Source organism: Pipistrellus hanaki, assembly GCF_964339955.1.
Source record: "Pipistrellus hanaki genome assembly, chromosome: 1".
Classification (NCBI taxonomy): domain Eukaryota; kingdom Metazoa; phylum Chordata; class Mammalia; order Chiroptera; family Vespertilionidae; genus Pipistrellus; species Pipistrellus hanaki.
In genome coordinates, this window is record NC_140503.1 from 107618419 (window position 1) to 107630548 (window position 12130).

A 12130-nucleotide genomic window follows, 5' to 3' on the forward strand; every position below is an offset into this window, starting at 1 on the left:
GAAACTCCTACTGTTGACTTCTAATCATTACAGCTGACTTTAAGTTATTTTACAATTTATTCCAGTAGGAGTCAGTGCTGAGTTGAGGAAAAATTCTTTTTCCAAGTGTAAAATTTTGATTAAAAGAAATGATTAAAAAATTATGAAGAGTTCAGGAATGAAAAGACGATCATACTGTTTTTCCTCAAGGGTTCAAAAGAGACGGGGTCTCGCTATGTTGCCCAGGCTGGAGTGCAGTGGCTATTCACAGGCGCGATCCCACTACTGATCAGCACGGGAGCTTTGACCTGCTCCGTTTCCGACCTGGGCCGGTTCACCCCTCCTTAGGCAACCTGGTGGCCCCCCGCTCCCGGGAGGTCACCATATTGATGCCGAACTTAGTGCGGACACCCGATCGGCATAGCGCACTACAGCCCAGAACTCCTGGACTCAAGCGATCCTCCAGCCTCAGCCTCCCGAGTAGCTGGGACTACAGGCGCGCGCCACCGCACCCGGCGCTGGTAGGCGGCGCGAGGCGCCCTTAGAGGCTGAGGCCGGTGACGTCATCAGCTGTGTGGTCCCAGACGTCGCGCATGCGTTGTGTGTCAGCACTGCATTCTGGGAGACTGTTCCCAAAATATCAAGAACGCATGCGTGCGCTGCTTCTTCCCTTTTGCCTCGTTGCTACCAAGTGAGCAAGATGGGTCACCAGCAACTCTACTGGAGCCATCCGAGGAAATTCGGTCAGGGCTCTCGCTCTTGGTAAGAAAGGGAGTGCGGCTTTAGAAGAGGTTTGTTCTGGGGCGTTGCTTGAAGTCGAGTGTAGAACTCGCAGGCCGCGCGTTGCGGGGAGGCCGCTCGGAGCCGGGCCGCCGCCATTTCAGGCCTCGGGAAGGCGGCGGTGCGGATGGTGGCCTCCCGAGCGCGGGATCCTTTCTTTTCTGCGACCTGTCGTAATGCCATCTCTCCCTACAGCCGCGTCTGCTCCAACCGCCACGGCCTGATCCGGAAGTACGGCCTCAACATGTGCCGCCAGTGTTTCCGCCAGTACGCCAAGGACATCGGCTTCATTAAGGTACGGCCGCCGCCGTGCCCGCCTGCGCCGGCGGCCGGGGTGCGGCGCTCCTGGGAGCCGCCGGCGGGCCGCGCTCCTCCGCTTCGCTGGAACGGCGGCGCGCGGCGCTGCAGAGTTCTGGCAGTCGGGCTAAGAGAATAGGGAGGGCGAGGCCCTCGCTCCAGTTTACCCAGCTCTGCCAGTTCTAGGTGCCATGTATTATGCTGGATAAAAATCACTTCAGAACCTTGTAGATATCTTTAATTGTGCCTAGACACATATATGTGTGTTGACTACTGCCCTGAAATGTTGAATGGGATTCTATACTGCAGTGAGCTTGAGATTGGAGCCGGATGAGAACTTAAAGCTCAGTTTCTGCCTGTGAAAATAAACTGGGCGCTACAAATATAAATGTACTATATGTGAAGCTTAATTCCTGATAATCAGTTACTGGGAGTTGATTTTCTTTTTTTATATGAAAACTAGTCACATGGGAAGTATAAATTGTTAATGTGAGATCTTGGTGGCAGACATAAAATCTTAGACATTTAACCTTGACCACTATGTGCTTGGTGTTAATGTGGAATTTCAAATAAATGAGATAATGTACTCAGGCCTGCTCCCTAGCTTATAGTAGTATTTCTCTAGTGGTAAGTTATCTTTTAGGGAAGTGAGAATACCAATTCTGAAATTCACAGTTATAAGTGTGATTGTTGAGGTTTGTGGAACAGCTTGTAGTAGGCATCTATCTATAATAATAATCTATAATAATAATAGCATAATATCCCATTAGACTGGAAGAAGCTGGGGCCGCCAGGGAAGCCATATCCCAAGTGCCAGTGTCAGTAACCAGGGGAAGGAGGGCCTACTCTTGCATGTATTTCGAGCATCGGGCATCTAGTTCTAATATAATGAGTCGGCTTTTGTGAGGAAAGTGGATACTTAAAAGCGTTTGAATTAATTTTCTGTCTGCTTTTTTTTCTCTTTCAGTTGGACTAAGGGAACTTCTGTGAATGGGTCATTGAAGACATCTATCTACCTTACGACAATGCTATCTCTTTGTACATAAAATAAAAAAAACAACACTTCAAATATAAGTGTTTTTTTTGTGTGAATGGAACAGTCACGGGATTGTAAAAATCTATCACTAAAATTTGCTCTGAGCATTTGCCCAGAGGTGGCAGTTCTAGTTTCTGGGATAATGCAGCAAAGCTTGTAAATTTCTCAAACAGCTGTCTGCAAAAGGGAGCAATGGTTAGAGATGTGAAGTATGTAATTGCTGAGAAAAGCAGTAATTTCTGAGCATGTGGAGGGGGGAGGGTGGGGATGGTATAAAATTGAATTACAGTCTTAATCCATTTGCTGAGAAGCCATGCCTGTGTAGGCTAGGAACTTAACAGGCAGAGGTAACTATAGGTCCTATTGGGGAGAGAATTCATAGAGCTTTTTAGGAACAGCAAAGTTGTGATTGGAGCAGAGTGAGAAGCTGGAGTGTAGGATATGGTTAGGTTATTTGAGATAATTCCATTTGGTGAACAGATTAGAATGCTATGAACTGTTTTTTTAAGGTTCACTAGGTTTTTGTGGGCAAAATAGATTTTAGTGGGATAAGGGTGGAAGCAGGGAAACAAAACTTGGGATAGTTTAGGCTATTGATCTTGTCTTGGATAAAAGGGAGTGGTTACAGTACTCAAGAACAGTGACTTGAGAAGATGGATGTGGGTGAAACAAAAACGGTGGCTCCAAGGGTTTTGGCACCTGAGCACCTGAAAGGCAACAATTGTGATTGAGTTGGGACTGAAAATTGGATTTTGAGGTAAGGTTAATAGTTCAGTTTGGGGCAAAATAAGTTTAAAACTTGAATTGGATATGTGGAGTTCTCAAGTATGCTTGGATATAAATTCCTCTGGAATCTATGGGAGTTTGGGGCTGGAGATGCAACTTTGGTTGTCCTCAATGTGAGTTAGTTTCTGGTACTTTGGGATTTCATCCTGTGATTGTGAGATCTCAGCCCTAAAGTCTAGGGAGTAGATAAATGGAAGGGGATTGTTCCTGAGGTACTCCCAAGAATAGGTGGGATCGCCCTAGCAGGTTTGGCTCTGGATAGAATGTCGGTTTGCGGACTGAAAGGTCCCAGGTTCGATTCTGGTCAAGGGCATGTACCTTGATTGCGGGCACATCCCCAGGAGGGGGTGTGCAGGAGGCAGCTGGTCGATGATTCTCATCGATGTTTCTAACTCTGTCCCTCTCTTCCTCTCTGTTAAAAATCAATAAAATATATTAAAGAATAGGTGGGATCCAGCAACCTAGACCAAAGGACCAAAAAATTGGCATATTAGAAGACAAGTAGGAAGTGATCAAGTCTTAAGTGTGCCTTGGGTACAATTTATTAGTATAACATTTGAAAGGAAGCTGGAATTAACACTTAAACTATTGCAAAATTTTTGAAAGCCTGGCAACACATTGCTAGTGTGCCTTCTGGGGCTTTTGAAGGTGCTTATAGAATTAGGAACACAGGCCAAAGTTTTAAGAGCTTCATAGGAAATCCACCTCTGCTCCTTATACTGAGTCCTAAGAAGAGGAAGATCCAGGGTTCAGTCTGGGTAAGAAGGTGGGAAGAATATTCAGAGAAGAGGCTGAGGATGGAGTAAAGTTTCTGGTATTGGAATGGAGCTGATCTTGCAGGTTGGGTAAGAAGCTGGTCAGCTAGGCAAAACAAAATTGTTAAAAATTCAGAGGTTTACATATCTAGTGATTTAGGTAAATGATCCCAGTTGTGTTTGATTTGAGCATGATTGTTTTGGATGAACTCACTGGTCTAGAATGGCTGTGTAAATGCTGTAAGAATTGTGTGTTACCTGAGGGAATATGTAGAAGGGAAAACCTGGCATGCCCTGGCCTGTGTATGTGTGGTAGTAGTGGGAAGGCAGGGACTGTGGTTTCTTTCCATATTTACAAATAGCATGATGCCTTGTATATTAATAGTAGTTCCTAATTTGTTGAGTTGAATTAAATTACCTAAAATGTTCAGTGTTGATGGCAAAATACTGTAGCAACCATTGGAACAGTCTTAGACTTGGGTTCCTTGCCTTGAATGATTAAATTAGGGCTGAATGGTACCTGTTAAAGGACTTGTCCTGTCAAAGATTTTATTTAGCTCATTGGTTAACTAGTAAGATGTTTCATTTCGTTTAAAGAAGAGTTCAAAGCACCACACTATGTGAATTAGGGATGTGGAAATGAGTTTAAAGTACATCTAAATTTGGCTTTTTCAGCAGGGGAGATAAGTTACTATCTACCAGTCAGAATTTGGGTGTCTGGACAAGAATCATTTGTGGGCTCTCCCTCCAGGGAACATGCACTGCTGTTATTATCCCTCTCCCCTTCCCCACTGACATGTATCTTCCAAACTCCAAGGGACCCCTCAGCAGGGGAACAATGAGCAGTGGCTCATCTCATGCTAACTCCCTGAACCTGTCTCCAGGGCCTTTTTCTGGGACTTTCCAGAGAGCCAGCCTAGGTTTGGCTCTCCTGTTGGTTCTAAGCCCTTTCTTGTTCCACTCTTCTGTGTTTTTGCTGCAGTCAGTAAATTATTGCCTGTTTTTCTACTAAAAAAAAACCCAAAAACATTTATATACAACTTTTGAAGTTGTAAAATAGCTCAAACACAAAGGTTCAGAGTCCCCCACCCACTCCAAGATTGTGTTAGACAAAGCTTTATTTTCCATGAAAGACAGCCAGTAATCTTTTTTTATATTATTTTTTAATTAATTTTTTAAAATCAATCTTTATTGTTCACATTATTACAAAGGTTCCTCATTTCTTCCCCCCTCCACCAGGTTCCCACCCCACCCTCTGCTCCTTCCCCACCCCCCACCGTCCTCATCCATAGGTGCACAGTTCATGGTCAGTCTCTTCCCGCACCACCACTCCCCTCTTCCCCCGAGATTGTCAGTCCACTCCCCTCCCGTATCCCCAATTCTACCGCAATCAAAAGTTAGTATTGTTCATCAGGTCCTCCAACCTCGGTTTTTTTTTTTTTTTTTTTTTTTTTTTTTTTTTTTTATTATTATTATTAATAAACCCCCATATTTTAAGAATAAATTTTAAAATCCAATAATCCCAAACCTTGTTTTTTCTGCCCTGGGAACTGAGAAGCAAACTTGCCTACATGTAAACTTGCCCTTAGGCTATCAAAAGGCTATCAAAACTTGCCCTTAGGCTATCAAATGTAAATGAACACATTGTTTAAAGATAGCTGCTGGTTGGAATTGGACCACCTGTTCTGGGTGGGACGGGCCTGTCCTTCCCTTTCTCCATCGAAATTAAGGTGTCAGCTTTAAAACCCCTCCTTGGCAAGACACCTCAAACTTTCAGAACTTTAAATTTTCCAGGTAGCAAATCAATTACTCAGTATTTTCTCAAATCAACTATTGAGAAATGCCCAAGGATACACTTCACACAAAGGACACCTCCAAATAGATCAACCTCATCCAGACCCCTCACAAGGCACTCACAGATCAACATCCCAGCACTACAATAACAACACATACAGATCTAAGCCCTCATCACTTGATTCAACAGACCCTCAAGTTCCCCCAAAAGTTTCTAGCCATGTCTGAGGAGCAGCCCTGGGGCATGGGCAGGCGAGGAGCGAGCTGTTCCGGGCTCTGCTGATTCCGGGCTTCTGGCCTGGCCTCTGTTGCTCTGGTCTGCTCCACAATCACCTGCTCCCGACCTGGTTGTTCCAGGCCCGGCTGCTTCGGGCCTGGCCGCTCCCGGCCTGGCTGCTCCGGGCTTGACTGCTGCTGCTCTGGGCCTGGCTGCTCCCCACCCGGCTGCTCTGGGCCTGGCTGTTGCTGTTATGGTTCTGGCTGCTGCTGCTCTGAACCCTGCTGCCACTGCCCTGGGCCTGGCCACTCGGCCTTGCCGCTGCTGCTCCAACGTTCTGTCTTTTTTTTTTTTTTAAAAAAAACGCATTTATGTTGCAATGTTGGCTGAGTTGAGTTCTGTCTTAATCTTTGATTTTTCAAGATCTTTTTATTCTTTCTTAAGTAATTTTACTATCTTTTCTATAACTTGATTTCTTCACATTGAAAACTTCTTCGGTTTCTTCCTCCTCGTCCTAGAAGCTCAGCAGGCTGGCCTGTGGCGCCCCTTTGTTCTCCGTGGCCTTCTGCGTGGCTTCAGCCTGTTGCCGGGGTTGGCGCCACCCAGGAAGCAGCCCCCGGCCTCGGCTCCGTGGCCCGAGATCAGCGGTCGAGGGGCCAGCGGCACCTCCCCCCCACAGGGGCCCTGTCGCCTGGCTCCTTGCTGGTGCCCAGCTTGCTGGTGCCCGGCAGCAGTTCCCGCTCCTCATTGCGTTCTTCCCAGACTGGAGCTTTTGTCTCCTTCCGGCTAGGGCAGTCTAGCATCAGAGTCAACATTCCGTCCTCTGCACGCAATGTGCGCGACTCAGGGGGCTCTGCTTTTTGCCTCTCCCCTGGGATTCCGCCTCACAGCTTCGTTTCCCTCTGTTTGAGCCTGGGTCCCCAGGGTCTGGCCTAGAACTGGGGCTCAGCGCTGTCGGTTCTGAGGTTTATCCCAGTCTGGGGCTTTTATTTCCTTCCTGCCAGAGAACGCCAGCAAGGAACTCAGCCTCCCCCTCCTCTCCGGCTCGGTCCTCTCCATGTGCGCGCATGTCTCCGTACCTTAGGCTTTTACAGCTCCTCTGATTTTCTTTCTGGTTTTCTCTTTCCTTCTTGTTGTAGAATTTTCAGTCAGTCGACTTCCTGTAGCTCTGGGCAATGTCCATTTTATATTTTAGTTGTATTTTATTGAAATTCTTATGTGGGGCTGTGGTTAGGTGTTTACCTGTGCAGCCATCTTGGATCCTCCCCCCCAATAGCTATTTTTTAATTTATTTAATTTATTTTAAATCAATCTTTATTGTTTATATTATTACAAAAGTTCCTCATTTTTCCCCCCTCCACCAGGTTCCCAACCCCCATTGACCCCATCCATAGGTGCACAGTTTATGTTCAGTCTCTTCCCGCATTCACCACTCCCCTTTTCCCCGAAAATTGTCAGTCCACTCCCCTCCCATATCTCTGATTCTACTATAATCAACAGTTAATATTGTTCATCAGGTTTTTTAATTTCCTTCATTTTTTTAAATTAATAAACTTTTATATTTTTAAGAATAAATTTTAAAATCTAATAATTTTAAACCTTGTTTTTTCTGCCCTGGGAACTGAGAAGCAAACTTGTTTACATGTAAACTTGCCCTTGGGCTATCAAAAGGCGTAGCCATTCAAATGTAAATGAACATATTGTTTAAAGATAGCTGCTGGCTGGAATTGGATTACCTGTTCTGGGTGGGAAGGGCATGTCCTCCCCTTTCTCCATTAAAATTAAGGTGTTTGCGGGTGCAGGCGAACGGAAAAGCCAGGGGGGGGGCGGGGGGGGGAGGGGGAGGCGCTGGGCTGGAGGGGCCCGCAGCGGGAGATTCCGGGGTGGCGAGAGCAGATTTGCCCTCTTGGGATCCCATGGCTTTCCTGACTGGGCTCAGGGGCCCTCTCACCCACATCAGCAGCGGCCTCGGCCGGCGCTATTTCAGCACCACTGGGACCCTCTGAGCGATTCAGAAGATGACGCGGTGCGCGTGGTGGACAACAGCGCCCTGGGGAACACGCCGAACCACCGCCCTCCCCGCTGTATCCACGTCTACAACAAGAACGGGGTGGGCAAGGTGGGCGACCGCATACTGGCCATCAAGGGGCAGAAGAAAAAGGCGCTCATCGTGGGGCACTGCATGCCCGGCCCCGGATGACGCCCCGGTTCGACTCCAACAACGTGGTCCTCATCGAGGACAATCCCCGTGGGCACCCGCATTAAGATGCCCATCCCCACCAGGCTGCGCCGCAGGGAAGGTGAGTTCTCCAAGGTGCTGGCCATCGCGCAGAACTTTGTGTGAGCGGAGCCGCCGCCACCGCGGGGCTCACGGGGGAGCAGTTCCGGAGGGGAGCGTGGGGTCCCGTGGCTGGGGAACAGTGTCCTGTGAGAAATAAACATGTTCACATGTGTCTAAATAAATAAATAAATAAATAAATAAATAAAATTAAGGTGTTAGCTTTAAAACCTTTTTGGCAAGAGACCTTAAACTTTCAGAACTTAATTAATTAATTAATTAATTTAAAATATATTTTATTGATTTTGTACAGAGGAAGGGAGAGAGAGAGTTAGAAACATCGATGAGAGAGAGTCATCAATCAGCTGCCTCTTGCACACCCCCCACTGGGGATATGCCCGCAACCAAGGTACATGCCCTTGACCGAAATCGAACCCGGGACCTTTCAGTCCTCAAGCCGACGCTCTATCCATTGAGCCAAACCGGTTTCGGCAAACTTTCAGAATTTTAAATTTTTCAGGTAGCAAATCAATTACTTAGCATTTTCTCAAATCAATAATACCTCCACATTCCCAAGAATACACTTCACATAAAAGACCTATCCAAATAGATCAACCAACCTCATCCAGACCCCACACAAGGCACTCATAGATCAACACCCCAGCGCTACAACAACTCAACACATCCAGATCTAAGCCTTCATCACTTGATTTAGCAGACCCTCAAGTTCCCCCAAAACTTTCCAGCCATGTCTGAGAAGCAGCCCTGAGGCATGGGCAGGTGAGGAGCAAGCTGCTCTGGACTAGGCTGCTTCGGGCCTGGCCGCTCCGGGCCTGGCTGCTTCAGGCCTGGCTGCCGCTGCTGCAGGCCTGGCTGCTCCCGGCATGGCTGCTCCCGACATGGATGCTCTGGGTATGGATGCTCCAGGCCCGGCTGCCGCCGCACCATGCTCAACTGCTCCGGGCTCGGCTGCTGCTGCTCCGGGCCTGGCTGCTCCCAAACCGGCTGCTCCAGGGACAGCCAGAAATCTTGATTTGTTTCTAAGTCAAAAATTTTCACCACTGAGTTTTAGGCTTTTACCTATATTGATTAAGTTTTTTGAGTGCATGCTCTATGGTAGGCACTGTTAATTGCTTTACATAAATAGCTTTAGCCGGGACCGGTTTGGCTCAGTGGATAGAGCATCAGCTTGGGGACTGAAGGGTCCCGGGTTCGATTCCAGACAAGGGCATGTACCTTGGTTGCGGGCATATCCCCAGTGGGGGGTGTGCAAGAGACAGCTGATTGATGACTCTCTCTCATTGATGTTTCTAACTCTCTATCTCTCTCCCTTCCTCTCTGTACAAAATCAATAAAATATATTTAAAAAATAAATAAATAAATAGCTTTAATACAACTCAGGTATAACCCCATTTTACAAATAAAGCACAAAGAATAACTCTTCCCAGGATTGCGCAGTCTGAGATTGAACCAAGGTAGTGTGCTTTGAGAACAGTTATTAAATTGTAAATGTCCAACAACTAGAGAAAGCTTTGGTAAATACTGGTAGTCTATATAATAGCTTAGAGAAATAATTTTCAAGAAACGGAAAATTGTGTATGTAGTACAATTTCACTGTTAAAAGAATACACAGAAATGCCGAAACCGGTTTGACTCAGTGGTGGAGTGTCGGTCTGCGGACTGAAAGGTCCCAGGTTCGATTCCGGTCAAGGGCATGTACATTGGTTGCGGGCACATCCCCGGTGGGGGGTGTGCAAGAGGCAGCTGGTAGATGTTTCTCTCTCATTGACGTTTCTAGCTCTCTATCTCCCTTCCTCTCTGTAAAAAATCAATAAAATATATTAAAAAAAAAAAAAAAGAAGAAGAATACACAGAAAACACCCTGCTGGTGTGTTAGTGGTGATTGCCTTGAAGTATAAAATTACTGGTGATTTGATTTTCAATAGTCAGGTGAGATTTATTTAGGGGTACAGTATGCGGTGACTATAAAATAAGACTGTCCCGAATACCAATATTGCTAATTAGGCTTCTGCTCTTCTGCCAAAAGCTCTTAGGTTGCACTATTAGCAAGTATGTTCTTAGCGTTGCTATGATTTCCTTCCACTGGTTTTCACCCTTGGATATTTTATGTGGTCCTGTACAAAACAAGTCTAATGTATTTTCCATAAGAAAAAAAGCTAAGTATCTAGGCACGAGGGCTCTCATGTTCTCCCATAATCTTATTTCAGGCTGATTATTTCAACTGTTCCTCATAATACATGATTTAGAGCAAGCATGTCAAAGTCGCAGCCCACAGGCTGCATGTGGCCCACAACAAATATTTTAAAAAATATATATTTTATTGATTTTTTACAGAGAGGAAGAGAGAGGGATAGTTAGAAACATCGATGAGAGAGAATCATCGATCAGCTGCCTCTTGCACAACCCCACTGGGGATATACCCGCAACCAAGGTACATGCCCTTGACTGGAATCGAACCTGGGACCTTTTTGTTCGCAGGCCAATGCTCTATCCACTGAGCCAAATCAGTTCCGGCCACAACAAATATTTTTGCGACCCAGCCAATATAACAGTATGAAATGTTTTAATAAAAATGTTGTAACTTAATTTTTACAGTATTCTGTTATACATATTATTAATGAACTACAGTGTTTGCTAATGACTGATTACTATAATTGTGTTGCATTCATTTCCCTTACATGCCTTACACGGAAGTGCACCATTTCTCTCCACTAATACTAGCAGTGAATATTTTAGCAGTCAATTGCCATGTCATTAGTCTTGGACTGACTTGTTTGGTATGTGCAACAGGAAATATATCGATTTTGGAGAACAAGAAAAATAGGTTTATTTGCATTGCACTTATTTATTTATTTTTAAAAATTTCTTTATTAAGGTATCACATATTTGTCCTCAACCCCCATTCCAATCCTCCACTCCTCCACTCATGCCCCCATCCCCTTATTGTCCTCGACCAATGGTGCATTGCACTTATTTTAAAAAAAATATATATTGTATTGATTTTTTTTACAGAGAGGACGGGAGAGGGATAGAGAGTTAGAAACATTGATAAGCCGAAACCGGTTTGGCTCAGTGGATAGAGTGTAGGCCTGTGGACTGAAAGGTCCCAGGTTCAATTCTGGTCAAGGGCATGTACCTTGGTTATGGGCACATCCCCAGTAGGGGGTGTGTAAGAGGCAGCTGATCGATGATTCTTTCTCATCGATGTTTCTAACTCTCTATCCCTCTCTCTTTCTCTCTGTTAAAAATCAATAAAACATATTTTTTTTAAAAAGAAAAAGAAACACTGATGAGATGATGAGAGAAACATTGATCAGCTACCTCCTGCACACTCCCTACTGGGTATGTGGTTGCAACCAAGGCACGTGCCCTGGACCAGAATCGAATTCTGGACCCTTGAGTCCACAGACTGACACTATCCACTGAGCCAAACTGGTCAGGGCATGTTGCACTTAGTAATTTGTGTAGTTATTCAGTATTTGGTAAGTTAATGTTCAAGAAAAAATATTAATTTTCATTAAAATGTTCTATTTTATGTTTACAATTACTCATTTATTTCAGCTCTTTGTATTCAGCATGTCTCTATTGAAATAAACCTACATTTGTATGAAATTTGAAGCTTTTGTTTTTTTTGCAGCCTACATAAATTCAAACCTTGTTTATTTGGCCCGAGTTAGTTTTTGAGTTTGACATGCTTGATTTAGAGCCATGTTTAGTGGTCTCTGAATTGACTCCACTGTTTGGATCCTGAGAGTGCCTGGCAGCATTTCACAGGACAAGCATGCAGTAAAACTTGTTGAATGAATAAATGAGCAGATTTGGTAATGACTTGAATTTGGTTGGGCATTAGTACTGAGAGGGCAGGGCGGGGCAAGGATGAGCTCCCGACTCCACCCCCGCAGGGCGGAGTTATCCCTAGCCCTCAAAACCCCTGGACTGGGAGAAATTCGCTCTCTTCCGCCATGCTGCCGGCGTGGGTGGGAGGAGCACATGCTAGCATGGTGAAGGCTCTTTTGTTTATTGCATCGGACTTGGCTCCCTGGTGGTCCTTGGGGATCACGAAGTCTGGGCATAACATATGGGGGAACTCGTCGGGGATCCCCACCCAGGACCATAGTGGACCCCAATCCGGAGAGTCTGACTGGCCGCGGTAGGTGTGTGAGCGCTCTGGAGGGACGTAAAACCCC

General features: G+C 45.6%; 2 protein-coding genes across 2 annotated transcripts; both read left to right on the top strand.

The window, feature by feature from the left end:
* Window positions 1-580: 580 nt before the first annotated feature.
* RPS29 (ribosomal protein S29) lies at window positions 581-2116 on the top strand. Its single transcript, XM_084891060.1, has 3 exons — window positions 581-741; window positions 955-1054; window positions 2024-2116. The coding sequence occupies exons 1-3, from the start codon at window positions 680-682 to the stop codon at window positions 2030-2032; spliced, it is 171 nt and encodes a 56-aa protein (XP_084747186.1). The 5' UTR covers window positions 581-679; the 3' UTR covers window positions 2033-2116.
* Window positions 2117-7475: 5359 nt separating this feature from the next.
* MRPL14 (mitochondrial ribosomal protein L14) lies at window positions 7476-8132 on the top strand. Its single transcript, XM_084895686.1, is given in 5 exon segments — window positions 7476-7647; window positions 7651-7669; window positions 7672-7833; window positions 7836-7887; window positions 7889-8132. Coding segments are annotated over 5 exon segments (420 nt in total). The 5' UTR covers window positions 7476-7560; the 3' UTR covers window positions 7989-8132.
* The last annotated feature ends 3998 nt before the right edge of the window (window positions 8133-12130 follow it).

Coding starts and splice junctions, on each gene's coding strand:
- RPS29 (XM_084891060.1), top strand. CDS start 680: ATGGGTCACCAGCAACTCTACTGGAGCCATCCGAGGAAATTCGGTCAG. Junction 742..954: donor GGTCAGGGCTCTCGCTCTTG/GTAAGAAAGGGA, acceptor CTCTCCCTACAG/CCGCGTCTGCTCCAACCGCC.